The 22,568-nt window shown below is 31.3% G+C and overlaps 1 protein-coding gene across 1 annotated transcript; it reads left to right on the top strand.

Moving 5' to 3' along the window:
- Positions 1-4,887: 4,887 nt before the first annotated feature.
- cd302 (CD302 molecule) lies at positions 4,888-21,844 on the top strand. Its single transcript, XM_073846052.1, has 6 exons — positions 4,888-5,020; positions 7,966-8,091; positions 8,198-8,308; positions 15,715-15,897; positions 17,482-17,505; positions 18,538-21,844. Exons 1-6 carry the CDS (start codon positions 4,933-4,935, stop codon positions 18,738-18,740), a joined length of 735 nt encoding a protein of 244 aa, XP_073702153.1. The 5' UTR covers positions 4,888-4,932; the 3' UTR covers positions 18,741-21,844.
- The last annotated feature ends 724 nt before the right edge of the window (positions 21,845-22,568 follow it).

Consider the following 22,568-nt stretch of genomic DNA (forward strand, 5'->3'; position numbering starts at 1 on the left):
CAAAAACCAGTCATATAAGTATATTTGTAGCAATAGCCAAAAAACATTGTATGGGTCAAAATTATCGATTTTTCTTTTATGCCAAAAATCATTAGGAAATTAAGTAAAGATCATGTTCCATGAAGACATTTTGTAAATGTCCTACCGTAAATATAGCCAGACTTTATTTCTGATTAGTAATATGCATTGCTAAGAACTTTATTTGGACAACTTTAAAGGCGATTTTCTCAGTATTTTGATTTTTTGCACTTTAAGTTTGCAGATTTTGTTGTCCTGTCCTAACAAACAATACATCTAATGACTGGTTTTGTGGTCCAGGGTCAAATATTTATAATTTTAATAATAACATTGTTTAATTTTAAAGTTTGTATAAATTCTGTCCTTAGTTTCTTTTGGTGGCCACTTATTGATCATGTTAATGTGGATTTCCTTTTGCTGATTCCCTGTGGATTTATTAAAGACTATGGATTAATGCTAAGCATACATGTGACAATTTGTCTGTCTGTCTATTTAAAAATCAACCAGACCACCCTGGCGTTGCATCACCCTAGCAACAAGCCAGAACACCCTGGTAACCAGTAAGGCCTAAATCTGTCAAAATGTCAAGTGCATAATTATTTGCACTGCAAAACCTTCAGATTTCAGCTGAAGCTGCCACGTAGGTTTGTTTTGATGAACTTTACATTTGAAACTGATATTGTAAGCAACTCAACAATGTGCAGTTGCTGCATCCTGAAAATCCGGAGTAAATAAAGAGTGTAATTCATCTTCTGCCACTATCAGATTCCAGCAGAACAAGAACTGCAAGTATCTTTAATGCAGAATGACACAGAATGATGTGAACTTTGCTTTGTAGCTCTCACTGCTGATGGTAAATAACGGATCAGATGGTCCATTTATTGACCTGACGCTTTGAGGGTTCATATGAACAACACCCAGTTTATCTTACTAATGATCTGCTCAATCAGAGGTGAATCAGGTGTGTTTGAAGAAGAATTTTCAAACTGCTGTGATGGACAAGTTTGAGAAGCTCTGCATCAATCCATGCAGCGACAGCGCCATCTACAGGAGGCATTTGAGAGCCACAGTTTTTTAGTGTTTCACATGAGAACTGGGTCAGGGTTATCAGTTAAAATTAAATCAATATTTTATATATATATATATATATATATATTATTTAATATTAATTTATTGACATTAATATTTATTAAATTTTCCCATTTTTATTTAGTTTAATTTCATGTACTAAAAAGTACTAAAACTTAAATAAAAAGTACTAAAACTTAAATAAAATGAAATGAATAAAACTATATAGACATATTAAAACACACACACAAACAATAAAAACAACAAAATCACTCATTATTTAAAAGAAAACAGCAAATACAAAAATAAAAACTCAAATTCAAAATGTAAAAAATATAATGGTATCATTAATAGTAAAATAACACTGATCTGAAGAGACTTTTAAAATTACTAAATTATTTTCATTTGCTTTTATTAATGTTCTGATATCAGCAGGTTTTTAAAGACACACCACTCAGTTTTACATAAGGTCTACACTATTCTTTCAAAAAATAAAATCTAAAATAAATAAATAATTAATATTAATATTTAATATCAATTTATTAGCATTAATATTTTATAAAAAATTGTATTTAGTTAAACTTCATGTACTAAAAGTTCTCAAACTTAAAAATTAAATTAATAACAAACTATATAGATATATTAAAAAAGCACAATAAAAATAACAAAATCACTATCAATAAAATTATTTAAATAAAAAATAAAACAGCAAATGCAAAAAACCCGAATTGAAAATAAAAAATATATTAATGTATCATTCATACTAAAATAACACTGATCTGAAGACACTTAATAAATAACTACATTATTTTCATTTGCTTTTATAAATGTTTGGATATCAGCAGTTTTTTAAAGACACGCTCCAGTCAATTTTACACAAGGTCTACACTATTCTTTCAAAAAATAATATCTAAAATAAATAAATAAATATTTTTAATATTAATATTTTATTTTCATTTATTACCATTAATATTTGATAAAATTTCACATTTTTATTTAGTTTAACTTCATGTACTAAAAGTTCATGTACTAAAAATGTAATTTATAACAATAACATTTTTATTTAGTTTAACTTCATGTACATTAAAAATGAAATACAATTAATAACAAACTATATAGACACATTACAAAAACACACAATAAAAACAACAAAATCACTATAAATAAATCATTAAAATAAAAAAGAAAACAGCAAATACAAAAAAAAAAAAATTAAAATATAAAAAAATATAATGGTAGCATTAATAGTAAAATAATACTGATCTGAAGACACTTTTAAAAAATAACATTATTTTCATTTGCTTTTATAAATGTTTGGATATCAGCAGTTTTTAAAGACACGCTCCAGTCAGTTTTAAACAAGGTCTACACCATTCTTAAATAAATAAATATATATTTTTTAATATTAACTTCATGTACTAAAAGTTCTCAAATTTAAAAATGAAATAAAATTAATAAAAACTATACAGACATATTAAAAAAAACACATATTATAAAAAATATAATGGTATCATTAATACTAAAATAACACTGATCTGAAGACACTTTTAAAAATTCCTTCAAAACTTTTCTTTAAAAAAATACGAATGTTATTTTAGTAATGTTAAGCTGGCAGTGATCACACATTTATTTTTATTCTTGTTATTATTCTAAAGCCGTTTGCTGAGTGAGAGAATCTTTCAGTTTGTTTAAACACCTCTAACTCTGTTTGCACAATGTGTCTCAAATTTGATATATAATATTTATAATATTTCCATGTCTGCTTCATTTGATCCCAAAACTGAGGTGGGTTGTAATGTTATAATTATAATGCATTACCCATTTTAATTTAATTAAATTTTCAAAATTGGAAAAAAAAAAGATTTGTTTGTTTGTTTGTTTAAGACTTGCATTAGTTTTCTGTATTTTTTAACCTATCAAAGTACCTTTTATAAGCAAACAAACAATAAGCGTCTGATCTCTGGCTCTGTGGTCAGTCATGTTGTTTTATCGGCGTGAGCTCTTGTGTTGTGGAGACACGGGTCAGCGCTCACGTATACACATTCCTCTGGGATTTGATGGCTGGAGGGTCTTTAAACTAGTTAACAGAGCCTAAATAACATTTAAAAGTCATCAATCATCTCTCTGTGCTTTAATATATAGAAATAAAACTTAATAATGGACAAAATCTCAGATTATGTTTGCAGAATACATCACACAACAAACAACACTTCATATAACCTAAAGAAAGCAAGCTGGCTTGCTGGTCAGGCTGGTTTGTTAGCTGGTTTTAGAGAGGTTTTAAGACCAGCTAGAACAGCCAAAGACCAGCATGGGTCATCATAGAGATCAAATGAAACCATCTTAACCCAACTAAGACTAACACATCAGTTTAGGCTCCTTAAAAACTCATTTCAGGAGTAAAAAACCTTTATATATTTATTTACTCATTTTCATATACTTTAATTTGATGTACTAAAAGAGCTAAAACTTAAAAATGAAATAAAATGAATGCAAATTGTATAGACATTATTTTTGTTTAAGAACTAATAAAACAACAAAATGAGTCAAAATTTCATTAAAATGAAAAAAAAAAAAGAATGCAACAATAAATACTAATTCAAAATATAAAAATATATAAAAATATAAAATAAAAAAGGTAATATTTTTTATTAATTACCACTGTAAAATTATTTATTTATTTATCCATTTTCATTTAGTTTAATTTGATGTACTAAAAGAACAAGAACTTAAAAATAAAACAATAATGTTCATTCAAATTAAAATGAAAACAAAGAATACAACAATGAAAACTAATTCAAAATATGATATATAATGGTTTTATTTATGAACTATACTAAAATACCACTGTAAAATTATTTGTTTATTTGTCCATTTTCATTTAGTTTAATTTGATGTGCTAAAAAAACTAGAACTTAATAAAGGAATCAATAAAAACAACAAAATTACTCCTTTTTTATTACTCTTTCATTCAAATGAAAATGAATACAAAAATAAATACTAATTCAAAATATAAAAACATATAAAAATATAAAATAAAAAAGTAATATTTTTTATTAATTACCACTGTAAAATTATTTATTTATTTATCCATTTTCATTTAGTTTAATTTGATGTACTAAGAGAACAAGAACTTAAAAATAAAACAAAATTAATAAAAACTTTATAGACATTTTTGTTTTTTAAAAAACAATAACGTTCATTCAAATTAAAATGAAAACAAAGAATACAACAATGAAAACTAATTCAAAATATGATATATAATATGAACTATACTAAAATACCACTGTAAAATTATTTGTTTATTTGTCCATTTTCATTTAGTTTAATTTGATGTGCTAAAAAAACTAGAACTTAATAAAGGAATCAATAAAAACAACAAAATTACTCCTTTTTATTACTCTTTCATTCAAATGAAAATGAATACAAAAATAAAAACTAATTCAAATTATAAAAAATATAATAGTATCAAAAAATATTATACTACTAAAATAACACTATAAAAATATTTATATATTTATTTATTTATGCACCCATTTTCAGTTAGCTTAACTTGATGTACTAAAAAACTGAATAAAATGAATAAAAGCTTTATAGACATATTTAAAAAAAACAATAAAAACGACAGAGTTTCTCAAACTTTCATTAAAATGACAATGAAAATGAATACATTTTATATATTGTCTATTTCTGTACTATACGCTTATTATTTGCTTTAAAAAAGTCGTCAAATTGTAGCAATCGTAAAAATAAAACTTTATTGTTGACATTGTGCGCGCGCGCGCACGTTTGTGTGTATGTGACGCGTTGAGCGCGCAGCCATGATATCTGCACTGTGTTGAAAACATGGACTCCAATTCTCGTCATTTTACTCTGTTTTACATCGTTTTTCTCACTCTAGCGTGCCATTTCGTGCGAGGAGAGGACACTGCAGGTGAGTAGTTTGTGTTAGCGTGTGTTTGAGCTGTTAAGCGTTTAACAACAGCTTGTGATTGTTTGTTTATGGCGATGCAAACAAAAGTGAAGTTCAGCGCGTACTCGCGCACACGAATTCATCTGAGATCTCAACTCTTCTCTCCATGAGAAACACTTACGGATTGTTTATTGAATTGTTTTGGATTATATTTAAAGGTTCTGAAACTGAATGTCAGTTCAAGTCAGTAGCTCTGCATCACTGTCACGAGCTTTGAGTACTAACTTAGACTGGAAAAAAACTAGTCAATGAAAGAGGAAGCAGCATATATAGCAGCATGTCGTTGGTTATACCATAATTAGTTATCAATAGTGTAAAACCGTAACGAAGAGTATTCTGAAGTTTTCTGTTATGTTTATTTTGTTGGTGACAGTGTCAGAACTTTCTGGAAACATCATGGAATTTTGTTTTTCAATAAATTATGTTTTTCATGCGTGCAAACGTAGTTGAAATTAAGTCTTTCTTTTTTAAAGTAATAGACTGCAATATTTAGTTCTTACAGTCACAGAAAAATGGCACTTCTGTCATTGTTTACACGAATTTACTTATGTACACACCTCAGTGGTGCCAAACAACTATATTACAAGTCTTCTGAAGCCATCAGTGTCAAATCAACTTTATTTTTTGATTTTGCTAATATTTTTTTTTTTCTGAGGAAAGATAGACATGCATAGTGATGAAAGCCGAAATATTAAATGTCATGGATGAATATTTACTAATAAAGTAATCCACTATTTTGTAGAGGGAGGTCAAAATGGCAATTTTCACCTGAGATTCAGAATCAAGTTAGGGGAGTAAAAATGACATCCGAAAGATGGCATACACAGAAATTTGGTAGTTCTATTAGTAAAATACATTGTTACATTGTTACAGCTTGGTTTTTATTTTAGAAATAAGTCATGCTTTCCATTTAAGGTTAAGAAAGAAATAGTTTCTGCTATGTTTTTTACCGGTTCTTGATTATGGGGATGTGGTTTATCAGCATGCTCCTTCTTATCTTCTTCTATCTTTGGATGCTCTGTACCATGGAGCTCTAAGATTTATAACTGGATGTAAATTTTCAACACACCATTGTGAATTATATAAAAGAGTTGCATGGCCCTCTTTGAGTATCCGCAGAAAAATGCATTGGTATTTTTTGATATATAAGGCAATTTTGGGTTGTTTACCAATTTATCTCTGCTGTCTTATACAAAGGACTTCGTTTAGACGTTACTCACTACGTTCTCAATCAAATTACAATCTGTGCGTGCCTTTTGTCAGGACTGAACTTGGTAAAACTTCTTTTAAATATGCCGCCACTTCAGACTGGAATCTTCTCCAAAAGGAGATAAAATTACAGAACTTGGTGTCGTATAATAATTTTAAGTCTTTATTGTGTAATTTAGAGAGAAACCAAATTGTGTGTGATTGTTTTTAATGTGTTAGTTGTTTTCTTTGTAATGTCTGTTGCAACTCTGTTGTTAAATGGCTGCCTACCTGCCTGAGTTTTCATTCCTGGTTAAATAAAGGTAAATGAAAATGAATTGTTCTTTAAGTAAAATAAGTATCAGCTGTATACGAAGTAACCAACATTTGGTTTCCGTCCACTGAAAACAACTAACCACTTTCTGACCACTTGACCACTAACTGTTTACTCCTGGAGCCATATTGAAATTTCAATAGCTCTGGAAACGAATCTCATAGGACTTTAAAAATATGGACACCAAAAGGAAAATTTGTTAAGAACCAATGTCTAAATGGGCATTAAGATATCTTTGATACTTCTTGAGATACAGGCATGCAAACTTTGGAGAAAAACCTAAAAAAGGACTGTTTCCCCATTTTTGAATGGTCACTATTGGCGCATAATGCAACAAATATTGCTAAAGTCAAAAGTTTTTATTAATAAAATTACCAATCTCTGTGTAAAAGTAACATTATGATGCTGCCATCTTTGAAAGTCATTTTTACCCACCTATAGCTTGACTTTGAATCTCAGGTGAAATTGGCATTTTGACCTCCTACAAAATAGTGGATTACTCAGTAAACATTCATCAGTGACATTTAATTTTGTTGGCTTTCATCACTATACATGTCTATCATTCTTCAAAAAAAATATACTAGCAAAATCAAAAATTTGACTTCTGGTTGAGTTGACACGGAATGACCTATACAATAACTTTGGAGGTTAATGACATTATCCAGACATCATTAGTTCTTGCTAATGAACCTTTTCTTGCTACCTAATGTTATTTAAACCTATTGTCGGGTGCTATATTTGATTTAGATATGAAAGATATTTTTTTTTTTCTTTTAGAACATTTGGAAAATGGTGCATATGGGTTTCCATTAGTATGCTTTTGTGGTACTTTTATGAGGTTCTTATGTCCTTTTTGAGTTTGACCAATGATACATTGTATGGGTCAAAATGATAAAAAAATGTTTATGCCAAAATCATTAGGATATATTCAGTATAGATCATGTTCCATGAAGATATGTTGTGAATTTCCTACCGTAAATATATCAAAACTTAATGTTTGATTAGTAATATGCATTGCTAAGAACTTCATTTGGACAACTTTAAAGGCTATTTTATCAATATTTAGATTTTTTTGCACCCTCAGATTCCAGATTTTCAAATAGATGTATCTCAGCCAAATATTGACATATCCTAACAAACCACACATCAATGGGAAGCCTATTTATAAGATGATGTATTAATCTCAGTTTCAAAAAATGGACCCTTATGACATGTGATGTGATGTTTGGTGATTTTAAAACAATGAAATTTCAAGAATTAAGCCAAACTGTCATCAAAATGTTTAAAACAAAACCTCACATTAGCATGGAAGAGAGAGATTTTTTTATCACTTTTGCCTTAGGACTCTTGTTGAGATGTTAATTTAAAAGTCCTGTCTTTACAGACTGCCCTGCAGATGGACGCACGTGGTTGACGTTCGACGTCAACTGCTATCACTTCGTCCATGGAGAAGAGGATGTCCTCAAAAGTTACTCCCTTCAAGATGCAAAAGACATGTGCAGAGGATATGGTGATTACTTTTTAACAGTTTGCAAACTGTAACACACTGAAATATCTAAAACTGTTGTTTTTATGCACTATATGATACAGTTTAACCTTCCCTATTGTGTTTTTAGATCTCTTGACAGTGAAAAGCGCCTTGGAAAATGAGTTTATCGTTAAGTACGGTCCTTCTGTATGGAAAGATAAAATGAGTGTCTGGCTTGGAATGTACTACGACAGTGATGGTAAGTTTAAATTTTTGTTTTTAAATTCAAAAACATGCCTGTCTCTCAACACCATATTTGGATATTTTATTTTTAACCCCATCCACTTTATTCTGGAAAGTAACACCCACTTTGCATTTTTTAGAAATGTATCTGAATACAGAAATAAATAAGAGTTGTAAATACATTTCATTTTGATTTTTGTAATATTAATTAGGATTTATAATCAGAAAATGTTGTTTTTTCTGAAGTATTATGTCAAGTTTTGCAAATGCAAAAGTTAAAAGTTTACATCCCCCTTTCAGAATCTGCAAAATGTTAGTTCTGCCAAAATAAGAGGGATCATACAAAATGCATGTTGTTGTTTTAGTACTGACCTGAAAAAGATACTTCACATAAAATATGTTTACATATAGTCCATGCGAAAATAATAGTTGAATTTATAAAAAATGACCCCGTTTAAAAGTTGATTCTTAATACTGTGTTCTTACCTGAATGATCCACAGCTGTGCTTTTTTGTTTCGTGATAGTTGTTCATGAGTCCCTTGTTTGTCCTGAACAGTTAAACTGCCTGCTGTTCTTCAGGTCCCACAAATTCTTTGGTTTTCCAGCATTTTTGTTTATTTGAACCCTTTCCAACAATAACTGTATGATTTTGAGATCCATCTTTTCACCCTGAGGACAACTGAGGGACTCATATGCAACTATTACAGAAGGTTCAAACTCTCACTGATGCTCCAGAAGGAAACACGATGCATTAAGAGCCAGTGGGTGAAAACTTTTGGAATTTGAAGATTAGGGTAAATTTAACTTATTTTTTTACTTATCTTCTGTAACCTCTGAAGGGCAGTACTAAATGAAAAAAATGACATTTAGGCAAATTTCATTTGAAATTTTAGGAAATGTACACATCTCCAGTTTGTTCAAAAGTTTTCACCCCCTGGTTCTTAATGCATTGTTTTTCTTTCTGGAGCATCAGTGAGCGTTTGAACCTTCTGTAATAGTTGCATATGAGTCCCTCAGTTGTTCTCAGAGTGGAAAAGATGTATGTTAAAATCATACAATCATTGTTGGAAAGGGTTCAAATACACAAAAATGCTGGAAAACCAAAGAATTTGTGGGACCTGAAGGATTTTTCTGAAGAACAGCAGGCAGTTTAACTGTTCAGGACAAACAAAGGTTTTGATGAACAACTATCACTAAACAAAAAAACACAGCTGTGGATCATTCCGGTACCAACACGTATTAAGAATCAAGGGGGTGTAAACCTTTGAACTGGGCCATTTTTATAAATTCAACTACTACTTTTTCTTGTGGACTATATGTAAACATATTTTGTGTGTAATATCTTATTCAGGTCAGTACTAAATAAACAATAACATGCATTTTGTATGATCCCTATTATTTTTTGAAGATTCTGAAAGGTAGATGCAAACTTTTGACCTTGACTGTATAAATGTTTGTATTTTTCGGTGTACATAATGTAAATCTTATTTAATTGTTCAGGAAATATTTTTCACTATTTAATTCAATTTGCAAGTTCTGTTTTATGAACTAAAATAAAGCTTGCACATTGATTCAAATAGTACAATTATATAAGACTTTAAGGTATTATAAAAACAAAACTTATGCAGTACATGTTTAAGCAGATTATTGGACTTAGTCCAGCCTCTACCCTGGAATGCAGCTGAACTTGACTAATCTTTTCAAACCAAAGGCCTTGGCAGAGAGTTGTTTACCAGACTGTTGCCTAGTCAGTGCTTTTAGTTGAGACAGTTAAAGGAGAAGTGCTTTGGAAAATCTTCACCAGTATGTTAAGTTATTTTTGAACATTATATTTGCTGTTGCTGACAGTTTGTATAACTTCCAATTGAGTGAATCATATATAGCTTAGGGTTAGTTCATGCAAAAATAAACATTTTGGCACTGGTTTCTCACTCTCATGTTATTCTAAAACTTTTTATTTGTACATAAAACGCAAAATGAATTTAAGACAGAATGTTCAAGCTGCTCTTTTGAGCTTGTTCTCAATACAAATGGTGCTTTTTGACACGCTGTGCAGGTTTGACAACACTGACAGGTTTAAGTGGTGATTAAATGATGACAGCATCTTTGAACTGGCCCTTTAAAGTTGCTCTGTATCTTACATAATATACAAGTAGGGGTGTGTGATATGACGATACCGATGCCATACCATCTTAAACATCGTGCATGCGTTGTTGTCGTTTACCTTCTTTCACATGTGCTTCCTCCTGAGAGTAAAATGTGAACAGTGCTGATCAAACAAGTCACAATTAACACATTTTTAAAAATATGATGCATAATTTGTTGGACTACACTACATCCATTTTGAAGCCGATAGAGTCAGCAAAGTTGATTATGAGAGAGATTAAAGTTTTCCTCCAGTTCTTTTCTTATTAATAATTACTATATATTAATAATCACAATACAGCTTTTTTTTATTTTATCTTTGCTATAAGAAAAGATTACCTTTATCATTTTACATTTAAACAAAAGGATTCATGTGCGAAAAACAAATACTCAAATGTGTTTATTAGAAATAAATTGATTATTAAAACTACAAAAGCAGTTTAAAGAAGTGCATTGAGTGATTCCCTCTTTTCTTTTATGGTTAGATTAACATTAATGAGACTACTGTACGGATGTACTGTAATGCACGAATCAAATATAATGTTACACATCAGATGTTTTTCCCCAACAGTTCCCCAAGCGTTCACTTAAAACAGAACTGATTATGTTTGCGTGAATACTTAAATACTGTAATTCTTTGTATATGTGTTTTTATTGGGTTTGCGCGCCGTAGGAAGTGCGTTGTGCGCACACTTTGGACGACAGTCAGTGCGAGAAGCGAGCAGAGAAAAGGTAATCCTCTCGGTAAATGTACAAATAAAGAAACTTTTAAATGTCTAATCACTATTTGGAGCATTTGGGATTGCTAGATGGGGGCTTAAAAGATAACTGTTGCCAAAATGCAACCTGGGCTGTTTTTTTTTTCTGTAAACGAGACAAACTTATATCTAAACGAGCCGTTTTTGAGATTGACCGTGATTTTGCTTTGTGGTCAGTGGCCGGTAAATGGGAGTACTAGGGGCATACATTTGAGCGCATCAAAATCGATATTTTTACAACACTAAGAAGGCTCGACACACCATGACACTTTGCTCGAAGTATCGCCTGGGTCTCTACACATGAACTCGAGCATTGAGAACATTGTTTGTGTACACAGAGTTTACTAAAAAGAAAGTTATTGAACAACTCACTTTCACTGTTTGGGTTTCCGCTCGCGGCCGTCTCGCCAGTCAAGAGGTGTCGATCTCCGAATGCGAATGAATGGACTCCATAGGACGAAATATTAGGCTTATATGAGGCTCTTTTTACAACTAGAAGTTTAATATTGTTTTTTCCTTGCGACAAAACAACGAATTAGCCGTGCATTTATATGGTAATATGCTTTAGGAGCTATCCATCCTCGCACTCGGAGATCGACACTTCTCAGGGCTCTCAAGTTTTGAAGACAGGCAAGAGTGACATCTCATTAAGTTTTCATAATATTGTTTGTGTCAAACAAGTTGTGAATTTGCTGTAACAGGAGATCATTACTTTGTGCTCAAAGTGATGCTCGGGGCTCCAGTGGTTTCCTCTGTGGGTGAACGAGGAAGATGGTGAACATTTTCAGGATGCTTTTTTTCATTGGTTGTTGCGTTAAATCTTACCCAGATACAATAGTGCTATTTTCTGATTGGCTATCGTCTAGCCTATTTCTTTTTTTTTGATTGGCTGATAAGTGGCAGGCTCGACTAAGAACTCCAGGGGAGACGCGCTTGAATCCTGCCGGTTCCATAGCGAGAGTCGCGCGGCCAGAGAAACGTTGGGCGCTGCGGTATATTAAATATATTATAAATAGTTTTTTTTCTGCGTGAGAAATACAATGTGTGGCGGGAGTGCGTGACAATAGACCGAAATGAGTGACTGTCACGCCCAATGCGTGACACTTGAGAGCCCTGCTTCTTGACTGGCGAGACGGCCGCGAGCGGAAACTCAAACAGGGAAAGCGAGTTGTTTAAAAACGTTCTTTTTAGTAAACTCTGTGTACACAATTTTCTCAATGCTGGAGTTCATGTGTAGAGAACCAGGCGATACTTCGAGCAAAGTTTCATGGTGTGTCGAGCCTTCTTAGTGTTGTAAAAATATCGATTTTGATGCGCTCAAAGATATGCCCCTAGTATTCCCATTCACCGGCCACTGACCACAAAACGAAATCACGGTCAATCTCAAAAACGGCTTGTTTGTCGTAATTATGCTTTTAGATATAAGTTTGTCGCGTTTACAGTAAAAAAAAAAACAGCCCAGGTTGCATTTTGGCAACAGTTATCCTTTAATAAACTCATTTTTGTGAAAACCTCAACTGACATTTTTCACTTTTTCACCATTTTTGCCTGTACCTAAAAATATCCTGTGTGCATTTACACTCATTTACACACAAGACGTCATTAAACCGCGGAGAGGTACCAAATTGTAGCAATTTTAATGATGTACAGAACGCAATGCACATATCCGATTTATATCTGATTTATTTCCGCATAACCGATCTCGAAATATCCGACTGCATGTTTTTTACCCGTTTACAACAGATCCGACCTGTGTCACATATGAGCAAGAAATCGGAATTGGGTCGCATTTAACTGACAGTGTAAACGGGGCCTTAGATGCGTGCAGCTCTTAAAGCGACAGAACTAAACATGCTGCCAATTGTCATTAAAGGGACAGTTCACCCAAAAATGCTGTCACTCACTTATTGTCCCAAATCTCTATTGATTTTTTTCTTGTGCTGAACACAAAAGAAGATATGTGGATAACAGTAGCTGGTCCCCACTGACTTTGATAGTGGGGAAAAAATAAATAAAATACCATGGAAGTAACTGGGGACCAGCAACTGTTTGGTAAAAGTAAGTTTTATATTCAACATGTTTTATTTTTTGAAAAAAAAAAAAAAAACCTTGAGAGTGAGTAAATGATGTCAGAATTGTCATTTTTGGCTGGTAGTATGCTAATAAAACAAAACACAAAGGAAAAACACTCACTGCTCTTGACTGAAGAACTTTAATACAGTTGCTTTAATAAGAGTCAATGTATAATAGTGTTTTATTGTTATATTTGTTAATTAAATTTCTTGAATGATACTGATAAATACATCTACTCTACATGAAAATTAAAGCACTGTTTGTTTGATTTATGTGTATTTGTAACATGTAGCCTATCTTTGTTCCTATTTTTTAATTGCAACGATAAAATAATGACAATTATTTTTTTATATTTTGTTACCTTGTAAGGTTTTGGTTAGGGCTGCTCGATTTTGGCAAAAATCATAATCACGATTATTTTGGTCAATATTGTAATCACGATTATTTAAACGATTACAACAGGGTCCAAAACTTTATATAGTGATTAGTTTAAAGATAGCAATACAGCGAGATACAAATAAAGATACAAATAAAAAAAAAACAGTGCTTAAAAAAAGAATACTGAATACGTGTTCTGCTCCGTCTCTGAGCGCATACACAGAACAGCGTAAGTTTTCTTACACGCTATTAAAAACACAACATCAAAGAAACATTAATAAATCAAGCACGTCCCGTTTTAGGAAAGTCATGAAAGTTACATGATTTTGCTGATTTGCATGTTAAATTAGGCTTTTATGGAGGAGCGAAAGCGCACCACTGGAAAGGGGGCGGAATGGGGCGCAATAATCCTTTCATCTCGATTACTGCATTTTCATGATCGTTTGAAGCTGAAATTGAAATTGAAACCGAATTTCAATTAATTGCACAGCCCTAGTTTTGGTTTTAAAATAGGGAAATTAGTGTGGCTGTAGTGCTCAGACAACTAAAATAGTAAAACCAACGCGACAAAGAATCGTGATATTTCTGAAAAAAATTGTGATATGATATTTTTGCCATATCGCCTACCCACAAGTACAAGTAAACACACATCAACTTTCCGAGCTGTCTTCCTCTAATGCACGTGTCGTCTCACAACACGAGGAAATCCTGTTATTTTAGGCGCTGATCGAGGGGCTTGAGGATTCAAAGAATAAATCATCCACACCCAGAGCACAGACGCTTTCAAGTGAAAACTATAGAAACATAATCCAAACACCTCTTGTTTGCATGAGTCTGTTTAGGCTTCATGATGAAAGACTTTGCCTAGTTATTGAACAATGAAACGGGGGACAATGTGAACTTTGATCGTGTTCATGGATCAGAACAAATGACCTGATGTGACACAGATTCAGCAAGCTTTGCAGTCTTATGTTCCATTCATTAGGTGTTTACATGTTTTTATGCCTGTCAAACTTTCAGCTTTATATCATTAAAGTAGTCATCTCAATTTAAAGAGGTTGAAAATTATCACCTTATGTCATTGTTTTCCAGCAAAAATGTGTGCACGAGTTATTATTTCTAAATATTATTGAAAATTAAAATTTATCAATCGTTTTTTTAGATATAGTTGTTGTTTAGGTAAAGAACAACAACTATATCTGTTTTTTTTTTCTGTAGTTTTAAAGGAAGGTTTGAGAGGAGATAATCCATAAATATATAAGGGTCAAAGATTTTAAGATGTCCACGTCAAAATTAATTTACAAAATTAATTTTATGTCCATAGAAATCACATTAAATAGAAGTAAAGTGTCTACTTTTAAGGTTTTTGGACAATAAAATGTCAAAATTTGGTTGAAATAATGTTACATTGTCATTCAGTATAACACAATATTTATGTAAAAATTCATTCTTATTCTGACTTGTACATATTAAAATATATAAAAGAATAAGGGAGCATATTACATTTTATTGTGTTTTAAATAAGTAAAAAACTCTTAAAAAATATGCCTGACAAGACTGTTACACTGAATGACATTTTAGTCTTCTGTAAATTAGGAAAAAATGTATGATATTTATTTGTTGCTCAGAAAAACAAAAACAAAAATGCAACTGAATTAAACAGAAAACTTTCAAATATTTTTGGGGGAAAACATCAACAATTTAAAGCAGTATTTAAAGCTTAAACTCTTTTTCGTCTTTGACCCGTAAACATAAACAGCTGCTTGCATCCATCTTTATTAGTTTATTGCTTACTTCATTATTAATCACTAAAGCCCTGCTGGACAGCTTAAGTTGAGTCCTGACATCAAGCTTATGTGTCTTCATTATACTAAAGGATTGTACATACAGTGAACTTGTGAAAATAGTTTCATAATGAAAATGATAGCAAGCAAAGTACATGACTGAACCAGTCTATACTGGTCCTTATTGTATAATTTGTTGCTTAATTTGTTTTCTTCACTGAGATTTCTTGTAAATTATGTCTCATTATAAGCATATCTCTCTCTCTCTCTCTGTGTCTTACAGAAGATGTCTTTAAGTGGCATGACGATAATGATGTGTTGAGCTATAGTAACTGGGAGAATGGCGGCACTGATGACACTGATCTGCCTATTTTAGACACTTGTGTCGTTCTTCACTCCTACACAGGGAAATGGGAAAACGTCAGCTGCACGGATGAACCTGAGAATGGAGTAGTGTGCAAGACGAGTACGTTCACAACTCATGGATTTTTATTATATATTTTTTTTATTTGAGTATTTTATGTGTAGTTACTGTTTTTCTATGTTTGTTTATTTTTTTACATTTCCATATAGTTTTTATTCATTTTTATTTAAGGTTTAGTTATGTTAGTTAGTTAAATTAAACTAAATGACAATGAGAAATTGTGCTTTGGCAACTGCTGAAATATTTTTTATTTTTTTTTTCAGTAAAGTTTCAGTAAAAAAAAAAAAAAAAAATTAAGTAACCAAAATGCATTTTATAGTTGTAGTTAACTTTAATAACCCTAGTGTTTTTAGACAGCCAGGTTACTCTGAATTAAATGATAAAATACATATTTAAATCAATAAATAAATATTATTAAATAATAATTATATTTTAACATTTTAAAATAAAATAAGTTTTTGAACAGTAATATTTTTTAATATTTTTTTAAGTCTCTTCTGTTCACCAAGCCTGCATTTATTTGATCCAAAGTACAGAAAATGCAGTCAAATTTTAATTTAATTTAAAATTGATTTATTCCTATAATAAAAGCTAAATTCTTCAGTCTTCAGAGTCACAGAATCCTTCAGAAATCATTCTAATATGCTGATTTGCTGTTAAAAAATATTTTTTATTATTATCAATATTTAAAATAGTTAAGTACATTTTTTCAGGATTCTTTGATGAATAGAAAGATCCAAAGATCAGCATTTATCTGAAATAAAAAGCAGCATGATTTCTGAAGGATCATGTGACTGGAGTAATGATTCTTGAAATCACAGGAATAAATTACATTAAATATATTCCAATTTAAAACTGTTATTTTAAATAGTAAAAATATTTCAAATTTTTGCTGTACTTTGCATCCAAAAAATGCAGGCTTGGTGAGCAGAAGAGACTTCTTTAAATACATAAAAAATCATTCTATTTAAAAACTTTGGACTGGTAGTGTATGTCTGTTGTTTTTCATGTTTATCATATCAGCTCCCGACTGAATGTCACTGAATTTTTTAGTTTTTTAAATGTTTACTTTTTTTTTTTTAATCATCTATTTTTGAGTAATATGGCCTTCCATAAATTTCAGGTCTAGTGAGAGATGAATATGTAACCCTGAACCACAAACCCAGTCATATGTGTCAATCTGAATAAATAAGTTTTGAAAATCTGGAATCTGAGGGTGCAAAAAAATCTAAATATTGAGAAAATTGCTTTTTGCTTTTAAAAAATTGCATATTACTAACCAAAAATTAAGCTTTGATATATTTACAGTAGGAACTTAACCAAATATCTTCATGGAACATAATCTTTACTTAATATCCTAATAAAGTTTGGCATAAAATAACATTTAAACCATACAATGTATTTTTGGCTATTGCTACAAATATACATGTACTACTTATGACTGGTTTTGTGCTCCAGGGTCACATCATAATTTTGTAAAATAAAAAAGTACATTTGTGGAAAGAACATACTAGTACTTGTTTATGGTTTCCAATGGTAAGAAAGATAACATTTAGTTGTTCTGCAGTATAAAGATTGGAGTATAAAGTATAATTTGACCTTCAGTCTTTCTGATTTGTTTTTCAGAGGCAGTCTGGATAAGCCCACCTAGTAAGCATGATCTTATTTTTGTACTATTATTCTGTGAATGTGATTTTGCTATTATATCTGTACACCCAAATTAAGTTTTGTTCAAAGCCATCATGATCGTTCAGAAACCATCTTATTTTTGTGTTAATTAGGGCTGCTCGATTTTGGCAAAAATCATAATCACAATTATTTTGGTCAATATTGTAATCACGATTGTTTGACACGATTATGACAGGGTCCAAAACTTTATATTAGTGATTAATTTAAAAATAGCAATACAGCAGAAAAAAAGATACAAATAAAAATAAAAAAAAATACTGAATACTTTTATGCAAGTCTAAAGTAGTCTAACAGCCTACTACAGAAATTGAATGTAATTATTTGAATGTAAAATAAAACAGCGTCTTCACTGTTAATGTTAAACATGCTTTGTTTCTTATTAAAACTACAAAAGTCCTTCATTCAAGAGCAGTGAGTGACTTTTCTCTTTGTATTTTTATGTTTTATTAATATTAAGCACAGAGACGGCAGAAGGAATATTATTTGTTGCCGCTTTAAGAGCCACACAGATACAATATAATGTTACACACGTATTTTCATTCTCAACTGTTTATGATCATTCCAAGACATTCCAACTGACAAGAGTTTACATGAATAATCACCAAGCGCCTTTTGAAATATTTTTGCGTATATTTGAGCGTTTAGGTGCGCACCTTGAGTTAAAAGATAACTTTACATGTCCGTGTTCTGCTCAATCTCTGAGCGCATACACAGAACAGCGCAAGTTTGCTTACATGCTATTAAAAACACAACATCAAAGAAACATTAATAAATCAAGCACGTCCCGTTTTATGAAAGTAACGTTACATGATTTTGCTGATCTGCATGTGAAATTAGGCTTTTATGGAGGAGCGAAATCGCACCACTGGTAAGGGGCCGCAATAATCGCTTCATCCTGATTACTGCATTTTCATGATCGTTTGAAGCAGAAATCGAAATTATTGCACAGCCCTAGTGTTAATCATAATTTTTCTTCATTCCTCTCATCTCTAGAGGCCAGTCCTCTTCTGTCAGCTCTGGTCATCCTCAGTGTGGTGCTGATCTTGATCGTTTCTGCAGTGATTTGGTTCTTTCACCAAAGAAACAACTCTGGTTCATCCCTCCTCAACCTGATCGAGTATCATCCGCCCTTTAGATCCCCTTCCAGCGATCAGGCCTGCTTGGTAGAAGCTGAAGAAATCGAGGTGGTACCTTAGTGATTTTCATCCATGCCCAGGTTAGATGGAAGATTGTGAACTCTTTCCTTTGCGCTGGTTCCTCAGCGATGCTCCACGCACAACAAATAGAGGCAGTCGCGACTCAAATGATCTCTTTCTCTGGGGTGGAATAGAGGACTGTGTGGGGAAATATGGTTTGTCTGGATGCCATGTGTCAAATAAATGTAAAACAGTTGCTGGGGTTTTATTACATAGGAAAATTAAGCACATTGATATTTCCTTCTCCTTGGAGACTTTACTGTTTAGTGACTATTTGCTTTACTAATATTTCCTCTGAGCTGGATAATGTCGCATGTGAAATTAGTTTCACTGATTACTTAAATGTAATCATGTCCACTGGCTGGACAGAAATGAAAGCTGAAAATCAATCAGAAAAATGTCTAAATGTTACTACAGTGTGTGTGTGTGTGTGTGTGTATATATATACTACAAGTCAAAAGTTTGTGGACAGTAAGATTTTTAATGTTTTTGAAATAAGTCTCTTCTGCTCACCAAGCCTGCATTTATTTGATTCAAAGTACAGCAAAAACAGTACAATTTCAAAATATTTTTACTATTTAAAATAACCGTTTTCTACTTTAACATACTTTAAAATGTAATTTATTCCTTTATTCCTAAATTTTCAGCATTCAGTCTTCAGTGTCACATGATCCTTCAGAAATCACTCTAATATGTGACCCTGGACCACAAAACCAGTCTTAAGTCGCTGGGGTATATTTGTAGCAATAGCCAAAAATACATTGTATGGGTCAAAATTATTGATTTTTCTTTTATGCCAAAAATCATTAGGAAATTAAGTAAAGATCATGTTCCATGAAGATTTTTGGTCAAATTCCTACTGTAAATATATCAAAATGTAATTTTTGATTAGTAATATGCATAGTTAAGAACCTAATTTGGAACCTAATTTTAAAGGTGATTTTCTCAGTATTTTGATTTTTTTTGCACCCTCAGATTCCAGATTTTCAAATAAATGTATCTCAGTCAAATATTGTCCTATCCTAACAAACCATACATCAATAGACAGCTTATTTATTGAGCTTTCATATGATTTATACATCTCAGTTTTGTAAAATTTAACCTTATGACTGGTTTTGTGGTCCAGGGTCACATATGCTGATTTGCTATTCAAACATTTATTATTATATTAAAACAGTTGAGTAGATTTTTTTCAGACTGCTTCTGTAACATTATACTTTTATTTTTACCTTTTTTTTTGAGAAATTATAGAAATTTATCATTTTATTTGGATGCTTTAAATTGATGATAAATACATTTATAATGTTACAAAAGAATTCTGTTTCAGATAAATGCTGTTCTTTTGAGCTTTCTATTCATCAAACAAACCTGAAAAAATCTGCTCAGCTTTTTTCAACATAATAATATAATAAAACATGCTTTTTGAGCAGCAAATCAGCATATTAGAATGATTTCTAAAGGATCATGTGACTGGAGTAATGATGCTAAAAATTCAACTTTGAAATCACAGGAATAAAATTAATTTTAAAATATTTTCTAATAGAAAACGGTTATGTAAAATAAAATATTTCAGATTTTTACGGTTTTGCTCAAATAAATGCAGGCTTGGTGAGCAAAAGAGACTTCTTTAGAAAACATTAAAAATCTTTAAAAAATCACAAACTTTTGACTGGTAGTGTATTTATATTTTCCAGATGAAAGTGAAAAAAAAAAAAAAAAAAAAATTATATATATATATATATATATATATATATTAAATATAAGATATATAATTAAAAAAAGTAATATTATGAAATATTGCAATTCGAAATAAGTTTTTTTTTAATATAATTTAAAATATAATTTATTTCTGTGATGCAAAGCTGAATGTTCATTAGCTATTACATCCTCAGAAATCTTTCTAATATACTGATTTATTCCTTTTATTATCAATGTTGGAAACTTGTGCTACTGAATTTGCAACCTGTGATACTTTTTTCAGGATTCTTTGATAAATAAAAAGTTAAAAATAGCACCATTTATTCAAAATAGAAATTTTTTATAACAATACAAGTCTTTAATATACATTTAACACATCCTTGCTGAATAAAAGTATTAATTTCTTTAAAAGAGAGAAAGAAAGACCAAATTTACTGACCCCAAACTTTGAACGAGGCGTTTGTTACAAAAGTTTTCTATTTTAAAATAAACGCTGTTCTTTTTAACATTTTATTTATCAAAGAATACAGAAAAAAAAGTATCACAGGTTTCCAACACTGATAATAAATCAGCATATTAGAATGATTTCTGAAGGATCATGTGACACTCAAGACTGGAGTAATGATGCTGAAAATTCAACTTTGCATCACAGGAATGAATTATCTTTTAAAGTATATTAAAATAGAAAACCGCTATTTTAAATTGCATTAACATTTTACATTTCAGTGTTTTTAATCAAATAAATGCAACCTTTATGAGCAGAAAAGTCTCCTTTAAACACATTAAAGCATATATATATATTTATATTAAAATATTAATTATTTGATTGCAGTTGATTGCAGTTCTTTTCCATAAAATGATATTTCATAGTGACCACTACCAAGCACTAAAAAGCCATATATGCTGATATATATTTTTGTGCACTATAGTTTGATTTGTGTGAGGAACATACTGAAATAATAAGTCATGATTCAGTTCACTCTTGTCCTTATTGTAGCTTTAGGTTCATGCGATAATGTTGAATGTGCCAAATTTGCCTTCCTTTCTGTTGTGAGATTTACAAAAATGGGAAGTTTTGTCCGATTTCTTCCTGTGCAGTAGGACCAGTATTTATTTTCCAGCTTTCTTAGATGAGTTTATAATGTTTGTCACTGACATAAGCACCTGATGTATTTTTTTTAAGATATGATTCATGATTGCCAATCACACTATTTTATGAATGCTGTAATTGTTTTTCTGAAGGGGTTTGCCACTAACAGTCTTCTGTATCTGTATTATGAATGAATCCAGTTGTGTAAACATTGATTAAGGCTTTATTTTTCCATACATGAACAAGCCATTTCTCAAAGAGAAACGTATCAAGTGTTGGTCTTTCAAAACGAATAAAGATTTCAGTTTGGCATGCATTAATAGCTTGGATTTTAATGCTGCCGTAGGCAAATTCAGACGTGTCAGCAAACACCGACATGCAGGCGGTTTCTACACATGCAAATAAACAGAAGATACTCATTTAGCTGCAGACGCTTGTGTCCAGATGAGCTGCAGATAAATGTGTGTGCTGGCTGTGTAATGAGAGAGCGATCAGGATGAAGTGGGACAGCTAATTGAGGTCGGATGAATTACCCTCTGGGGTTTTTATAGATCACTGTCATTGTTGTACCCTGAAAGTGTCAGTTTCCCTCTTTATCTCCAGTTGCTTCGCCTACACATGTTTGGCCGCGTTATGACTGCTGCATTATGATTGCTTGTACATACAAATTTGTATTTAAAGCACAGCCACAGTGGCACACCATTTGGGGTTGATAATCGACTTTATAGGTTTTTCCTGTGTCCTCAATGTCACTTTTCATCCTGGTAGTTATCACTAGCGTCATTTTGGTAGAAAAACACAGTATAAGCTTTAGTATCAGTACTCCTCTTAAGGCGAGACACTGCGGGTGAATAGGGTAAAAAAATGAACTCTCACCTTACTTACTCAGTTGATTGATTACACTGATCATTGCAAACATTTTTTGTATTACAAGTTTTCTCAAATGTTAGGTTTAAATATGCAAATGAAGCATTGTTTAATTAAATATGCAAAATTTGCATACATTTCTAGTACAAAAATCCAAACACTGGATGAAGTCA

This window comes from Garra rufa, chromosome 8 (genome assembly GCF_049309525.1).
Source record: "Garra rufa chromosome 8, GarRuf1.0, whole genome shotgun sequence".
In the NCBI taxonomy this organism is placed as follows: domain Eukaryota; kingdom Metazoa; phylum Chordata; class Actinopteri; order Cypriniformes; family Cyprinidae; genus Garra; species Garra rufa.